Below are 17,266 nucleotides of genomic sequence, written 5' to 3'. Positions count from 1 at the left end.
ACAAGGTGCTGGGATTTTGGGCATGTGTTCTATGCCTGACATCCTGGACAACTGATATTTGATAAGAATGCAATTTCAATTTGATGCAGAAAGGATTGTCTGTCTGAGAACAGTGCTGAGTTAAGCACATATGCGAACCCAGAAATATAAATACTGGTCATGGAGAGTTGGCACAGTGTTTAAGATTACTGCCTGCTCTTCCACGGGTCCTGAATTAAAATGCCAGCAACCACATGGTGACTCACAACCATCTATAGGGGAATCTGTTGCCTCTGGCATGGTGGTGTACATGAAGATACAACACTCCCATAAAATATAATAAATATTAAAATATAAATTTGGAAGTACACAGTTATCAAATAAAGTATATATCACAACACAGAAAAAAAACAGTCTCTATCACGTGGTGCTACATGAATATTTCACAGACAAAACAGCAAGGAAAAACCAAAATTGGAGAACTGGAGAAGGTGAAATCTATAAAATATAAAAGTTTCCATTGGTTACAAAATGAGAAGCTTTCAGTCCATGACTAGGGGAAAAGTTTGAACAGTTCATATCCAGTAGCAACTTTTCTGGAACTTGCCAAAAAGCTTCCAAAACTCAAGCAGTAAACAGAAATTGAAAAATGTGAAAAGTTGCACATGGGCTGTTGTGTGAACTGGGGCATTGAGTAAGATTGCTCATTTTATAAGGGATTTGTTAGCAACACTAACAAGTCAGGTATGGAGACAGCAGCATGGCTGGGGCTTCTGAGGAGAACCAGGGTCACTTGGTAGAGTGGGTACCTCAAAAATCGACAACTTAAAATTTCTGGTTAATCCAAAGCCCATAGGTTTTCCACAATTAAAACCCCATCACCACGAAGCTGAGGTAGGAGGATCATTTAGAGTTCTAAGCCAGGCTAGGACACCATGATACTGTCTCAAAACAAAGCAAACCTGGAAGTTTAAAAAAAACAAAAAACAAAGGAACAAAACCCAACACCACCAAAAATTAGTAAAGAAAGGAAAAGAAAGTATTCTAGCCAACTGCATATGTAAATAATCATCTGAGACATCTATACAGGACCATCATAGACTATTGTTTAGAATTTTCCACCTAATGTCCCACCTCTCATACCGGTTTCACTAGGGGAATACTGGGAGCACAGTGTACACACTCTGTTCTCTCCTATCTCCCCCTCCTCACTTCCCCTCCCGGAAATGGCACCTGTGCATCATGGTACAGAACAGCACCCTCTGAGAGGCAGACTGCCCTATGTCTCTCTCTTTCTGGAGGGGACTCACTAGCCACAAATCCCAAGGTAGAAGTGAGCCAACTCTGGTCTGGGATCCCTGCATCTGTCTTCCCACCCTCAGGGAGACTGAAGTGTTCATCTCTGGGAACCCACAATCTTGGTAAGAGAGAATGCTTCTCTTGGTGCATCAACTAGGTCTCCATTGAAGGTCTCCAAAAGACCCCAGGTACTATGACAACCATAATGCTCCTTCTCTCTCTGCTCAGTACCTAGGAATGCTCCATCCACCCCTCCCTTTCTTTTTCTTAAAGCAGAACTCATTCACCCTTGTTATCTATCACCACTCTGAGAAAGCACATCCTCTAGGCAACTGCCACCAGCATGAAAGCAGAGCTTTGGTCAAGCTGTGACCAAAACCTATTCCTGGAGGTTTGAGCATGCTGTACTCCCCAGACTATGGAAGGCTCCGTGGAAATGTCATCAGGGTTCTAGAGGAACGCTGTTGTCATGGACATAGATGAGCTCTTTTATCATAGTCACCGGTTTATTGACGTCTCCATGGAAATGTTTCCAGGCTGTGACACCCTATGTAAAAAAAAAAAAGTCCATGACAAGAAAAATGTAAAAGTGTGAAGACACCGGGAATCAAACCCAGGACCCCATGCATGCAAAGCATGTGCTCTACCACTGAGCTACATCCCCATGTCTACCCAGACCCTCATCAAAGCCTATATCAAGCCACAATTCCGGAAGCTGCCTTCCTACAGCCTCAAGGGATCTGAATCATTTCTTTCAGGATCATTTATGAATTCTTGTTTACTACTTTTATGGGATTTTTACCTTATTGCTTATAGGAAAAAACAATCTTTATTCAATGAAAAAAAATTATATGAATAGAAACAAATTTTATCTTCTTTCAAACATGGCACTCCTACAATAACTGGACTATCATGACAAAGTAATTACAATGTCTTTCTGCAGGGTTAGTAACATCACACCAGGGTCTAAACCACCAGCCTGGGTACACTAGGGAGGGACCCATGACTCCAGCTGTATATGTAGGGGAGGATGGCCTTGTCAGGCATAAGTGGGAGAGGAGATTTTTGGTCCCATGAAGGCTGAACACCGAGTGGGGGGGGATGTGAGTGTAAGGAGGTGGGTGTGGGGAGGGGGTAGGTGGAGGCACAGCCTCATAGAAGCATGAGGAGGAAGGATGGGATAGGAGGCTTCTGGGTGGTGGGGGAAGTGGGGTAAGGAGATAAAATCTGAAATGTAAATATAATACCCAATTTTAAAAAAACAGAATATCCTGGTTACAAAGACTGTAACAAATGTAGATCAGTTTTCCTTAAATGTCTCTACCTGCCTATCTGCAAGTTTTAAAGCATAAAACTAAGAGAAAGATTTCTGTTCCTGTCATAAGGATCATTTTGCTCATGATAAGGATATGCTTTCCTGACAAGTCTCCTACATTAATCCTTTACTCTAGGACTGTCCCATCCCCCAGGACTTTCAAAGGCACAAATGCTGGCCACAGTGACACATACAACTCTAACCCTCTGCTGTGAAGATGGATTTCGGGTGAGACCTGCTGCCTTCCAGCCTAGTTACAAGTCTAGTGACAGAACTTTTCCCAAGTGAATAAATCAGAAAATGATAGAGTAAGTCACCCAAAGTCCTTTTGTGGCCTTCACATGAATGTAAACGTGCACATGAACCACACACACATATACAGCCTGACAGACAGACAACAGACAGACAGACAGACAGACACACTCATACACTCATTCGTATACAAAAATGCACATAGGCACATAACACCCCCGAAATGAGCATGCAAACTGGCACTCACATACACATGCACAGGCACACAAACACACACACTCATACACTCATTTGTATAAACAAAGGCATATATTCCCAATTCCCTTGGACATCCATGCACACAGGCACAGACACAAGCACAGGCACACACACACACACACACACACACACACACACAGACACACACACACACAAATAAAACCTAATCCACCATGAACAAATATTTCCAACTTTGCCTGTTAAAATGATCAGCATGAAAGAATTATAGTAAAACAGACCACAAACACCAGGATGCTCTTAAAGTCACCAAGGAACATAGTGCTAGGCTGATGATTGACAGAGAGTGAAGGTGTCTGACAGGGAGGGATCTAAGTAGCCATACCGTAGTATTCTGGAGAGGGGTTGGAATATGTGGGAAACACACCTGAGAGCCACAGAATTCAATCCCACTATGGATACCATATTCTCCATAAAATGCCTCTGTATATATATTTTGAACTGCTCATTTTACACTGAGTGGAGATGAAGTGAAATGTTGAGCACAAGATTTGTGGTAATGCATGAATGGAACTGCTCTAGTATACCCACAAAGCTTCCCAACACACTAGAAATACATTAACTTGGGGATATTTGCTACTCTGTAAAATATCAGCCCCTTTCATTAAATTGTAAGAATATAATGCTGCCACCTTGTGGGTATCATAAGAACTACATCAGTGCAAGTCAGGTCTGATGTACTGTATGGTGGGGAGGGGAAGAGCATGGGCAAGATTATATTCTCATGGCATATAAAACTTAGTATCTTAGGTATATCTAATATAAAGCCAAGATTGGAACCCAATCCTGGTCTAAGTTGATTATAAAGAATAGACATGATGAAGCTGTAGAAGCTAGTATGACAACACGCACATGCATGCAAACACAGAGCACACAGAGGGAATCCATTTGTCCATCTCACTCATTTGCTCCATGAAACTGAACACAGTCAATACTGTCACTATGTACAGAAGATATATACATGTGCATCCTCTATCAATGATATCCGTGTGTGTGTGTGTGTGTGTGTGTGTGTGTGTGTGTGTGTGTACAGGCATGTAAATGGCATAGTGCAAGTGTGGAGGTCACAGGACAATATTAGTTTAGATTTAGTTCTATCCTCAATCTTTAGAGTCAGGGTTTCTCTTTTTCTGCTGCTTTAGGATACTGCACACAGCACATACTCCAGGGTATGTGGCACACAAGCTTTTAGTGAGTTCTTATGCCCCTGTCACCCATCTTGTTGTTGGAATCCTGAGATTATAGATTGTGAGGGCCACATCTGGCTTTTTCCATGATTTGTGTGATCTGAACTCAGATCTTGAAGCATGCATGCCTTTGAAACAAGCACTTTTACTTGTTGAATCATCTGCAAGTTATAAAAGCCATCCTCCCTGCTCCTTAATCTTTAAAATTCTAAGTCAAATGTGTCTGTTTTTTCTTCCTTTTTCTTTTTCAGACACCAGTGAGAATCCTGAGCCTGCCTGTTCTGACACTCTGGAATTCTTTCTTATATGAAGGGCTTAGGCATGCCCATCATTTACCTACAGCACAGTAAACTACTGACTCAACTGATGAAACTTCCTGCTCTCTTGTACCCTGACTCCAAAGGGATGGCTTTCTCTATTTCTCCTACCCCTCTCTTCTCTCCTGAAAGCTACCAAAACTTACAGTCTGTCTAATTGTTGAGCTCTTCTTTGCAAAATGATAGCTTATTCTTAAGAATAATAGACCTCCAAATTGTCCCCTCTGTAACAAAAGTGTCTATTTAAATGTGAAACTGAAAGTGAGTGTGTTAGAAAAACAAACTCCAAGAAGAATTGCATGGTGTGTGACTATAATGACTTCCACAATCAGGAGGCAGAGACTGGAAGATCACAAGATGGTCAAGGTCATCCTGCACTACATAGTGAATTCCAGGCCAGCTAGAAGTCTATGTAAAAGAAAACCAAACCACAAAAGAATACACACTAAAGTAAGAAATAGCACACACACATGCATGATGGTTGGTTTTGTGTCATCTTTACACAAAGCAGGGTCATCAGAGAGGACAGAGAAACAACTGAGAATATGCCTCCATAAGAATATGCTGTAGGCAGGCCTGTAGAGCATTTTCTTAGTAAGTGATTGATGGAAGGTGGTCCTGGGTTCCATATAAAAGCAGGCTGAACATGTGAGTAAGTCAGTAAGCTGCATCCCTCTATGGCTTCTGCGTCAGCTCCTGGCTCCAGGTTCCTGCTGTGTTTGATAACCTGCCCTTACTTCCTTTGATGATGAACAGTGATGTGGAAGTGTAAGCCAAACAAACCTTTCCTTCCCAACTTGCTTTTGGCCATTGTGTTTTTATCACAGCAACATTAACTTCATATGAGACAAAAAGTGAAAAATATCTAAAGAATAATGATCTTATACAGAAATAAATGTAGTGCAGGGCTTAAACTTTCAAAATGCTCACTGATAAAACACACACAGTAAAGTGAAATGCTGCATGTTTTTTCTCGTTTATTGAATGAAGAACTATATGTGCATTGTGAGTGTGGCTTCAGTGTGTGTATGGACGAGTGTGTGTGTATGTCTGTGTGTATGTCTGTGTGTGTTTTTGCAGGTCATGAATCAAGAAAGTGGACCACTAACAGAAGTAGACAAGATTTGAGGAGGATAGAAAGAGAGAGGACAATAAAATATGTGACATTAAAGCAGAAGGTACATTTAGGTGTGAAAGGACACACAATAGAAAAACAGATATGCTGAAAATTTTGGAGTAAATTTAAAAGTTAAAAGTTCTACCCTGTTTCAGGTAGAAGAAACACACACACACACACACACACACACACACACACACACACACACACACACACATTTTATTTGAAGAAGTCACATAGTCCAGAGAATGTGGCACAGCAAATGTTGAAATTAACCAGCTGTCCACCTTGAATTTCTATGTATAGATAAATTATTATTTAGGACTTTAAGGGAATTAACACACAAAATACAAAGAAAAACTGGTTTGTTAACATGACACATAGTTTTCATCAGGACAAAAGGAAGTTCTTAAAAGAGAGACAAGTCTACAGAGGGAAAAGAGAAATATTGGAAGACAGTACAACATAAAGACTGAAGAAAATGCATTAACAATGTACAAATTTTATTTGCTCTTTATATCAATCTGTGTGTTGTTTGGAGCAAGAATGTATATACTGTAGTGCTGTGTGGTGTAGTGTGGTGTGCATGGGTGTGCTATAGTGTGATGCAGTGTGCTGTAATGTGTTGCAGTGATATGCTCTGGTGTGTTGTGGTGCATTCTGGTGCACTATGGTGTGTGGTGATGTGCTATGGTCTGGTGTGATTATATGTGGTGGTGTGGTATGATGTGATATTGTTCTCTAAACATACAGATTATATGAATTGGAGACTTTACTATTACATGGGTTGTTGGAGACTGGTTCTAATGCTTAATTCAACTTGGAAATGTGTGTCCAAAATTTAAAGGTCTTTGTTCCCAATGGGGTTTTGGTTGATCAATAAAGATGCCAGGGGCCAATAACTGTGCAAAGAGAGATGGGTCAGGACCACAGAGTTGTAAATGCTAGGCATCAGGAGGGAGGAGAAAGGAATCACAAGGACATGGGGGTGAATGATGGATGGACATAGGAGGTTCAGTAGATAAGGCCAAAGAGCCATATGAAATTTCGGGTAAGTGGCCACTGGCCACTTCCTTGATTGGACATGGAGTAGCAAGGGTAGATTTATGAGTGCATTTAGAAATTGCCTTTGAGGTAGCCAAGGCAATTACAATTTAACTGGTGTGTGTGTGTGGGGTGTGTGTGTTTGTGTTCAATATGAAGATCCCAAAGATTTCCTGGGCAAGTAGTTAGAAGTACTTCCCATGTGGAGAATAAAGGGGTGTATTAAGAACTCAACTTTACACGGGAAGATTGTGAAGGAACAATATTAAGAATGACACCAGAAAGAGCTAGACATGCAGCACACACCACATGTGAGGACCACTAATTTAGCAACTACCCTTGAGTTCATGGACACCTGCTGTAAAAGAATTACTCCAGAGAGTCTTTGTCCCTCCTTCTTTTTGAGTTGGCACAGTGTTTTTGTACATGGAATCACACTTAACCTCAAAAGACTGCTGATGAACATGAGACAGGATATGAATAACCTGTTAATTAGGATAGGATGGTAGAAGAGAAAAAGCCTGCCCAGAGCAAACACACATTCTATACATGCATTCAGGTCAGGAATCTCCACAGCACACTGCATTCTTCTCAATGAGCTCATGCTTCTGGGATACAGAGATCAAACCTTTCTCTGTCACACTGGAAGGTAACACACAGGAAATAAACATGGAGTAGAGGAAACCAGGAGGAGAAAGCAGCTAAATCCCAGAGGATGGAATGATGGTGGATTGTCTGGCCAGACTACTTCAGTAGCAGGAATACAGGATCCCTTTCTTCTTCCTAGTTGATAACCCTGAACACACCCAGCAATGCCAGGGAATATATATACAAAGTGGAAGTGTGAGCTTGTCCATTTACCATTACATTTCCAGGAGCCCCGCCTTTCCATGTACTATACAAAGACACAGAGTGAAATGTTCAGACTCAGGAAATATTCCAGAGGCATCAGATGAAGACACCATGAATTCCACTGGCCAATACTGGGTCAAACTGAGCTTCAAACTATAGAATGGCAATATGAGTGGGTAACAGTGTGAGAAAACATGGGTATTCTGAGACATAGGGATATAAATCAACATGGAGAATAAAGAAGCAATGTACTAAACACCAGATCACCTTTGAAGAAGTAGCAATAGAATTTTAACACTGAAAAGATATCATCACAGCTATAAGTGATTTAACTAACTTATTAGTCCCTTCCAGATCCCACAGGAGTCATTTAGGCCTCAACATTATGACAATAGGCAAGCAATGCAGGGGTAGAAAGTTGTATACCACATGTCCTTCTAACATATGCTGGCATCTGACTGTGAATGTCATGAGGTCATAATTTAACCCTTAATGACCTACACAGAGAAAAAATGTCCCTTGTCTCCAAAGCACTAAATTTCCAGTCAGTCAATCACTTTTTGCAGACCCAGCTTTTTTTACTGGAGTCCCTGTTCCCACACACACTTCTTCTACAGAAGGTATTTGTGCTGCTTAATATACTTTGTCATACAACCTCTACTCCAAGATACATGTGTTTTTTCCAACATCATCAATTTCCTATAATACAAATAAAGAAATGTTAAAATTGAGATATAAAGGTTACAACATTTCTTTACTATACAAACTGTGACCCAGCCATAAAAAGCAAACCACTTTTTCTTTTCCAGTAAAAGAAAGGGTATGGTTCAATGATAAATTAACTTTGAATATAGCGCAACTAAATTTACCTATCACTCAGTCAGAAAGTTTTATTTAGAGTTCTGGTTATATCTCCACTAACAAAATACTTAACCCCTAAAGCAGCAGTCATTTCTAGCAACTCTTGTAAGTACAGCAAAGCAACGGAAACACTGATTTAAAAAATGATGCAAAAGACATTCTGGATTGTAGAACAACATATCCCAGAAAGAATATAAACAAAATTTTGTGATTTTATATGTACACACTCCAAGGATTCTGTCAGTATCCAAAGTATTTTTATGGCTGTATTAGCAATGGAGTTTTGGGAGATATATTCCCAAGGGCCACATATTAATAGACTCAAGGAACAGATTAAATTGAAATAGTGGAGTAAATGCTTGGTTTAAAGAACTTTCTACAACGAACTTCATATTTATGTATGAAAAGTTATATAACCTTATATGAAAATATCATGAAGTATCTTTCTACACATACTAAATGTATTCCTTGAGAGGGAAAATTAAAATATCTAAAGTATATTAGGTTAAGTTCACAAGACCATCATAGATATTTTGATCATGCATCCATTTACAGAATTAAATGTGTATACAAAATGTATTTTCCATTATACATCATAAAGAAATGAGTTGGTGACAACTATTCTTTGCATCACATTGTCAACTTACCTTATCCACGAGTATGTTCTTGGTATGCCAGTAAAAGAAATATGTTCATTCACTCCTCATTCAATCACCCACAGATTTACTTAGAAGAAGGTGCATAAGTGTGAAACATGTTACATGTATTTTTTTCTTTCAAACATTCCAAGCATGGAATAGTAGCCTGAGATTGAAGAGTAATTTACTGGGCTTTAGTTATCTATACAGACCACTTGAATTAAGTCCACAAATTAGCACATCAAATAACAAAACCAGACATAAAGCAGGTTGAAATCAGTAAACATTTCAGATATGTGTTTTAAAATGATTTAATTTCTATAGAAAAAGTGTAATCACAATATAATGTGACAGAAATTGCCAAAGGGATGATGTAGTGATTGCAGTAAGGTTGCATGCAGCAGCAGGTTTGTGTTCAACCATCCATGTCTGGGCAGTAAGGTTGGGACCACTCCACTGATGCTGAAAGCTCTGAAGATGATGAATGGTATTTCAGCCTCTTTCTGCTCCTCTGGAGATCTCATACCTGAGGGAAGGAATGCTATATCGATAAGTAGGAGAATGATCAAGGCCTCTTTGTCCGCATTGTGTAAGTGTTACATATTTTGAGCAAAGTGGGAAAGCTGCTTGGTCAGAAGGTAAAACCAGAGTTTGCACAGAGGATAAAGATATCACTACAGAGACCCCATCTAATGAGAAAGGATTGTGTGAAGTTTCCTTAGCCAGAGGTGGAGTTTGAAGATCCCATTCATCAGAAAGAGTATGTGTGAGACAATGTGGGCATTATTGAAGGCCTCATATGCCCTGAATGCCCTCAAGACTAGTCAGAGATGTATGACCAGGGATGAGTGGGTCAGAGGAGAGTAGTCTGAATCTTGTCGAGGGGTATGGGAAAGAAGTGAAACCCCCAAAACCATGGAGAAAATACACGATCCCTAGGATCAGCGCTGAAATATTTGAGGGTTTCTTGGGAAGAGAGTGGAAATCTGTGACCATTTTATAGAGGTAAACTAGCATGTTTGGTTGGGTAGATTTTGAAATTTGCATACTCCTCCTCAGAGACATGGGTTCCTTGTAGAGAATGTGGTGCTAGGTCAGGCAGCAGTCTGAGCATCCATCAGAAAACCTGGCTGACAGTCCCACACTGGTTCTCCTTCTTAAGCATATGTTCAGCTGCTAGGTCTAGGTATGAAATTTGGGGAACACATCATTTTGGTTTCTGCCTTGAGGCAGTGAGCTTCTGTTCTGGGCTGCACTTGCTAAGCTTGGGCTCTGGAACTTACAGCCTGGGAGGTCTGGAGGTCCCTTTGGGTGGATGGAAATAATATAGGTCCTAAAGATAGGGTGGGGAATGTCTGAGGACCCTGCACCAGAGGAGGACAATGTGATGTCCTCCTTGGTTAGAAAGGCATATTTGAAGATGGCCTGGGGAAAATGAAATCTGAGACCCACTGGAAAATCAGAGGCAGGACTTTGGAAGGATCTGAGGCCCAATTATGTACTTAGTGAGTACACTCCCACAGGAAAACAGTTTGAAGTTCTGAGAACCCTTTGGATACTGGTGGAGTGTAGTTCTCTATTAGAACAGGCAGCATGGAATCCTTTGGTGAGAAGAGGAATATTTCAGGTATAATTAGGGAGAGGAAATAGTCTAGAAGCCAATTCAGTAATAGAGGGTACTAAGAGAACTTTGGGTAAGGGGAGATATATCTAATCTCCCTGTGTGCAGAGGAGGAATTGTTTCTGCCCCTCTGGGGACATGTGATAGATCCAAGATGCTCTAAAGTAGAAAGATGAGATTGGAGGTCCCCAGGATTGTATGGAAGAGGTTCAGCCTTCTTACTCTTTATCTCTGGAGCACTATTGAGCAGAAGTTGAAGGTTGATTGATACCTTGAGAATTAAAGAATGTTCCTTTATTAGCTCCAAACTTGAAATCACAATCTCGAATTCATACCATCCGATAGTTGGTGCTAGGCATGACAGATGTCTTAGAAGTCTTCTAAGAACCTGGAATGCAGTAGCCTCATATTCAGTGTCTTCCTCAAATATATGTCCATCCACGCATTTCTCTGCATGGAGGACAGACTGTCTGGGTCTGTGGGACCAAAACAAATAAAGTAGTCTCATTTACCCTTGCCTTGATATTCTTTTCAAGGGGACCTCCCTCCACAGTTCTCTTAGATCTCTTAGGTCAGAACAGTGCTTCCCAGACCTCTGAAATTAGAAGTTGTGTGTAAGAGATGCACTGGGAAGAGGGTGACTCTGTGGTGTTTCCTCAATCACACAGGCCAGGTCTGGAGCACTGCCTCTTATGAATGTCTAAATCTTCCTGTGTAGAATGGGGGAGGAGCTTGGTCAGCTTTGCTTGGAAGTAGCACTGTTGTGCCCTTCCTCTACGAGGTAATGTGCCAGATTTCATGGGAATAAGAGTGTCACAGCACCCTAGTCATAAGTGGGATTTCTGAGAAACTCTGTGAAAAGTGAAATTCTATACCTATTTGTCACAGAGGTAAAATCTCTTTCTATTTTCAATAAAATAATAAAGACCATTTCTCATTGGAGAAAATGTAAATACCTTGTGGACCACAGGAAATTTCAGTATTGCTCGATTACTTTCCAATTATTTTTCAGTATTTAGAGTGTCCATATATTTTGTGTGCTGTGGGAAAGTCCAGGCTGCAGTTGTTTCAATATTCCAACAGGTTGAATGGTTATCTTTAGGCTATGAAACTTTTGGTCAGAGGAAATAAGTCCAAGGCCTCTTTCTTCAGTGGAGGAATGTCTCAGAATATATGTAGTAGGAATAAGCTTGGAAGATATCCTAGACAGTTGGGATATAGCCAGCACACAAAGTCAGTAAAACAAGATCAATTGACACCTTTCAAAAGAGGGTGGGCATGAGTCCACCTTGGGCTAAACGATTTCAAGAACTGTGGGCATTAGGAGAAAATGTTGTTGCCCCCTAGACAGAAGGGTAAGAGTAAATATTTATGAGCAGGCATGGAGTGTCTGAGGCTCCTCATTATAGGCAGAGAGAAAGGCACCAAAGATTCACTATGAAAGGATGACATTTACAGACCACTTGGACAGAGAGTGTGCATTTGCGGACTACTGTAACAAAAGTAGTTATTCTGATGTCCCTTTCAGATGAGAGGTGTTGGATGTGAGATACAGTTAAGTGGAATTTTTGTGCCCTCCTTCATCAGAAATGAAGTTGAAATCCTTCTAATTATTGTGGACCTTTTTGACTCAAAGTGGACTTTGAGACCTTGGGCAGGGAGAGATTATCTCATGCCCTGTCCATCTTGTAAGATAGATATTGGACCCTCTTATATGCAGAGGGTGCATTTGATATATAATGGACAGAATTTGATTGTCTAAAGCAATGATGTTCAGAAGTAGAAGATTAAAGCACACTTAGAGTCTGCTTAAAGTCCCAAACCTTTTTAAGGATGAAAAAATGTCCTAGCCTACCTTGAGCAGGGATGGTAGGACTGCTTCACAGTTTAGAAGATTTGCATCCTCAGTTACACTGTGGTAGGCAGCAATCTAAAAATTATTCATCAGTCATGATTGTCAGTCTCTAAGTCCTCCTGAAGTTTGTCATCAGCTACATGGGTAAGTGCATGAAGGATGGTATGAAAAACAGAAGACTGAAGTGTCAGGCTCTGTTAACACAGGGCAGAATTAAATGATGCCCCTGTGGTCACACAGGTATTTTCTTAGTGGCCATGGTTAGAGGGAAATGATCTAAAGTTCATCATCAGAGGGTTATGTTTGAGGCCCATATATAGGTGGGGGATGCTTTGAGGACCCTTTGATCTTGGTCCCCTTAGGCACAATGAAAATCCTGAGATCCCAGTAGTGAACTCCAGTCATTTTTATTACAGACCTTGGACAGAAGAGGAAGGTTTAGGGTAGTATTTGTAAGAGCAGAAAGGCCTGAAGGCCACCCATTCCAAGTCAAGTGCTGATGACCCTTCATCCAAAGGAGATGGTATGTGATGCCTGGAAAATAGATGCAATTTGAGTAGTCTGTATTCATAAATGGAACATCTGGAGTCATCCAGAACTGCTTTGCTTAGAAAGAAAGTGCCTGGCCATGTTTAAACAAATAGCAAGCTCTAATCCTCTCACTGTGCAGAAGGGAGAAATTTAGCTTACCTTGGGTAGTGGGAGAACAGTATGGTACTGCATCTTTTGTGTCCAAAGAGTCTTCCCAGCTTTCATTATCCATATATTGTACATCCTGTTGGGAAGAGTACAAGAAACAATCAGCAAGCTCTTTCTTCAGGATGAGAAGTGGTCTGAAATCTGATACTCCCTCAAAGTGGTATTGGTCTGTGCATATCCTTAAATGAGAGACAGGAACATTGCATTTCTGACAACCACCTATAGATCGCATATCTGTTAGTTTTCACTTTCCATTTTCTACCCTCTGTCATACACCCAGAAACTTGTGGGGTCCCACTCTGAGGTTGCAATTGTGTTTGCCTGGCAATTTGGTCAGAGAGATTGGCACTAATGTAAGACGTGTTTAAAGTCAAGTGTAAGGTGCCCTTGGAATGAAGCTATGAACTAGGGTGTCCCATAGCTAGAGGCTACATCTGAATTTCCTGTGACTACAGATGGAATGAATGAGACCCACTTGGCCATAGGAGACAAACCTGTGGTCTCTGTCATCATTGTTTCATGAGACATACACCCTTGTCCAGGAACTGGATGTCTATAGTCCTTGTTGTTGAAGGAGGAAATCATAGCCTCCTTTTACACTACACTGGACTGCATGTGAGTGGATTTGATTCTGGTTTCTACAGAAGGGATGGCATAAGCCTTACTCTACCTGGGGCCTCTTTAGCCAGAAGACAAATGACTTAGGCCTGCTTTCAAAGAAACAGAAAGTTTGAGGGTGTTTCCTCTAAATGAGTACTTTAGTCCACCTTGCACAAATGGGAAAGGTCTGCAGTAGGTTTAGTCGTAGGAGGGAGGTCTGACATTCTCTTCAGTAAAGTAAAAAAACTGAGGTAACTTGGGAAGAAAGAAAGTGCTCGGGCCTTTATGAGAAAGAGAAAACTTTGAGACCTGGTTGTGCAAAGGTATGGATGGGTTAGAAAGCCCTAGGAGAGGGGTAAGTACCATGCAGCATCCTGATAGACATGAATGACCCTGTTACCTTATTCAGTAAAGGAAGGTCCCAGCACTGCTCTTCAGCTTCTAACTCTTCTTTAGTTGGTAGAGGTTCCACAACTTGTGTTTGGTCTGGGGGAGTTCAGGCAACAAGACAATCCTTTTTCAAACAGCCTGGATGCCTGTCCCTGGCTGGGTTGCCTCCTTCAGTTTGTCTTAACATGTCCATGTATGGGCAACAGCAATGTGATTAGGCTATGGAGCATAACATAGGATCCAGCCAATAATTCTCCACATAGGTCCTGGGACCTCAAACTAGAGTGAAACAATATATTTCCTTAGCCACCATGGTGAAAGGTGAAAGGCTTGGATCTCTCTTATTATAGTGTATACATTGGAGGTAGTTCAAAGACATAAGAGAATTCTTGAAGATACAAGGCACAATACACAATTATTCAAAAGAGCATATCTAATGTCACCTTTGGAAAAAAGGAACGTGGGAGCTTCCTTTGGTCAAAGACAGTGGCTCACATCCTCCCTTGCAGAAGTGGACAAGATCCAAGGCCACATTGTTGATGAAGGGAAGGGCAGAGGCCGAGTTCTCTCAGGAACTTCAAAAAACAAGGAGTGTGAAAGTAACTGGGCAACAGAGGAGTCTGGGAACCTCTTTCCAGAATGAGAAGTTCTAAGACAACCTTCAGCAAAGGAGAAATCCTGAATGTCTTGGTTCATAAGCTAGAGGTCCCCAGTCCTATTTTGTAGAACAGAAATATCCAGTTCACCCATGGTCAGCAGGGGAAGGTTCTAGACTACATTGTGCACTGGAGGAATGTTCTGATTGCCTCACCCCAGATGCATACCCTATGTGAAATCTGTGAGAGTCCAGGCAATGATCACCTCAATCTTCCAACAAGCATTGATGTTTCCCCAAATCTGTGTTCAAACTGCACACATCTGCAAATAATTGATAGGCATCATGCATTTTTTAATTTAGAATATTTTGTTGGATATTTTACTTACAAAACAGATGTCATGCCCTCTCCCCATTTCCCCTCCCTAAAACCCCCTATCCCATTCCCCCTCCTCTGTTTTGCTTTTATACCATTTTAATTACATGCGACTATTAAGGTCAGTTCTGCATTTTTGATGACCAATTTTGAGGCACAAGGTATGAAAGCCGATTTCATCTTTATATCTTCTATCCTATGATCTAAAAGCAGAGAAATGTGAGGTACCATTGTTTGCAAAAGTGTTGTAAGGACATCTTGGACAGAGTGGTTAGCTTTAAAGAAAACTTCATTAATAGGGGAGTTTGTAAGACATGGGCTGAAGAGAAGGTCTGGTGGTTCTTTAGTTGCCCAGGTGGACATGAAGTCCCCTGGTAGAGGATGAAGGTTTGAAACACCCCTTTTACACAGGGGCTAGTTTTGAGAGCCCTTTTGAATAGATTTTGATTTCCCAGGGCCCCCTTTACAGAAATTGAAGGTCTAAAATCTATTTGGCAGGTGGAGGTCAACAATAGGCCCAAAATCCTACTGGGAAGACAGACAGGGAATGTTAGATGCTCTTTTATGTAGAATGATTGGTATAAAGCTCCCTTGATCTGACAGCCCTTTAAGGAGAAAAGACTCAAAGCAACTTTATAGGAATAGGAATTTGTAAGGAACACGTAAGGCATAATAGGTGTTTTAAGGGCCCATTTGGCAAATGGGGTCTAGGGCAATGTTAGTCCTAGGAGAGTTCTGCCATTTTGTTCACTGTAGTGAGAAGGAGTAAGTTAACATTAACCCTGAGGCCCTGTTGAAAAAGGAGAACAGAATCTCCTTCAGGCAGAGTGAAGGTGCCATATACACTTCTGTCAATTGTAAAGGCCATTATACAGTACCTTATACAGTGGAGAAATTTTCTGGCAGCAATTATACGTTTCCAATTCAGAGTTTTGTATCTGTATAGCTTGTGTTCATTCTGGGAGAGAGCAGGCAGAAACTCATTTCTTTTTCCCAAGGGTTTGGATGACTGTTGCTGGCTAGGTTACATCTAGTTTGTTCAGCTGTCCAGATCTAGGCAGAAATGTTGGAAGTTATTACGTTTCTGTGGACTTGCCTTGTGTCAGATGGCACAGGTTCTAGGCTCTGATTCTAAACTTGGACTATTGGACCTCAAACCAGAGTGGACTAGGGTCCCTTGTTTACAGAAATAGTCACCTTTGGAACTATGCCTGATCAGTTAGTTATAAAAAGTACATTGATCTTTTGTGAAAAGGTCATGGGTCTCACTTTGAGATAGAAAATATGTTGGGAGGATAGGGAAGAGCAGAAAGGTCACATAATCACTCAGGCAATAGGTTACCATGGGAATTGAAAGAAGGTGCAGAAAATACCTTATCAAGTGCAAATGTCCTCACAGTCCAGAATACCCATGTGTTCTGGGACTCTGAGGCGTGCTTCCCAGGAAACAGAGAAATTTTTTTCTTACAAATTGGTTGGTAATCTCTGGCTCCAAGTTCTCCACAAGGTGTTCAACAGCAGCACAGGCAGGGGCAGCAAAGATGGACCTGCTCCATTTCAAGTGTCAATCTTAAAGATAGAAGTTAGATCTGGGCTCAGATTTTTACTGTCAGGTTCAAGGATATCATTTTATGTCCCAGGATGTCCATTCAGAGTGATCTGCCATCCCTTCAGTCACTTGGGGATGACTTGTCATCCAGATCAGAAGGGAAACATTAAGACCTCCTAGAGAAATAGCACTGAGAATTCTATGACTAGAAGTGGATTCTCTGAGGAAACCATTGTCAGGGGATGCTTGGTCAAAATATTATGGGAATTTTTATATTCTGATCATCGCTCCTGTCACAAGGATATCAGGACCTCCTTTCTTCCCTCGGGATACTCACTCCTTCTACCTTTGATTAAGGGGGCATCATATTTTCCTACTGAAGCAAAGGGAGCCTCAGATCATTCCAGTTTGTCCAAAGGAGGCTTAAACATTCGTTTAATTAGG

The 17,266-nt window shown here is 41.1% G+C and overlaps 1 protein-coding gene and 1 non-coding gene across 14 annotated transcripts; both read right to left on the bottom strand.

Annotated features, from left to right (window-relative positions):
- Positions 1 to 1,870: 1,870 nt before the first annotated feature.
- Positions 1,871 to 1,942, bottom strand: Trnaa-ugc (transfer RNA alanine (anticodon UGC)). Its single transcript has one exon. It is a non-coding gene; the product is annotated as a tRNA-Ala (tRNA).
- A 7,490-nt stretch (positions 1,943 to 9,432) lies between these two features.
- Positions 9,433 to 16,402, bottom strand: LOC143433945 (uncharacterized). 13 transcript variants are annotated; one of them, XM_076706231.1, is made up of 10 exons: positions 16,152 to 16,402; positions 15,127 to 15,220; positions 14,746 to 14,877; positions 14,313 to 14,581; positions 13,304 to 13,388; positions 13,032 to 13,147; positions 12,614 to 12,688; positions 11,715 to 11,960; positions 11,030 to 11,234; positions 9,433 to 9,663 (listed from the first exon to the last, which is right to left on the bottom strand). In XM_076706231.1, exons 5-8 carry the CDS (start codon positions 13,374 to 13,376, stop codon positions 11,907 to 11,909), a joined length of 318 nt encoding a protein of 105 aa, XP_076562346.1. In that variant the 5' UTR covers positions 13,377 to 13,388; positions 14,313 to 14,581; positions 14,746 to 14,877; positions 15,127 to 15,220; positions 16,152 to 16,402; the 3' UTR covers positions 9,433 to 9,663; positions 11,030 to 11,234; positions 11,715 to 11,906. The 13 variants fall into 13 exon arrangements, 11 of the variants coding, with proteins under 11 accessions (XP_076562346.1, XP_076562355.1, XP_076562348.1 ...); XM_076706240.1 differs by having other exon boundaries at positions 11,094 to 11,234; XM_076706233.1 differs by having other exon boundaries at positions 14,313 to 14,521.
- Between the last annotated feature and the right edge of the window lie 864 nt (positions 16,403 to 17,266).

Source organism: Arvicanthis niloticus (assembly GCF_011762505.2).
Source record: "Arvicanthis niloticus isolate mArvNil1 chromosome Y unlocalized genomic scaffold, mArvNil1.pat.X SUPER_Y_unloc_8, whole genome shotgun sequence".
NCBI classification, from domain to species: Eukaryota; Metazoa; Chordata; class Mammalia; order Rodentia; family Muridae; genus Arvicanthis; species Arvicanthis niloticus.
This window is presented reverse-complemented; position numbering and strand designations above follow the sequence as displayed.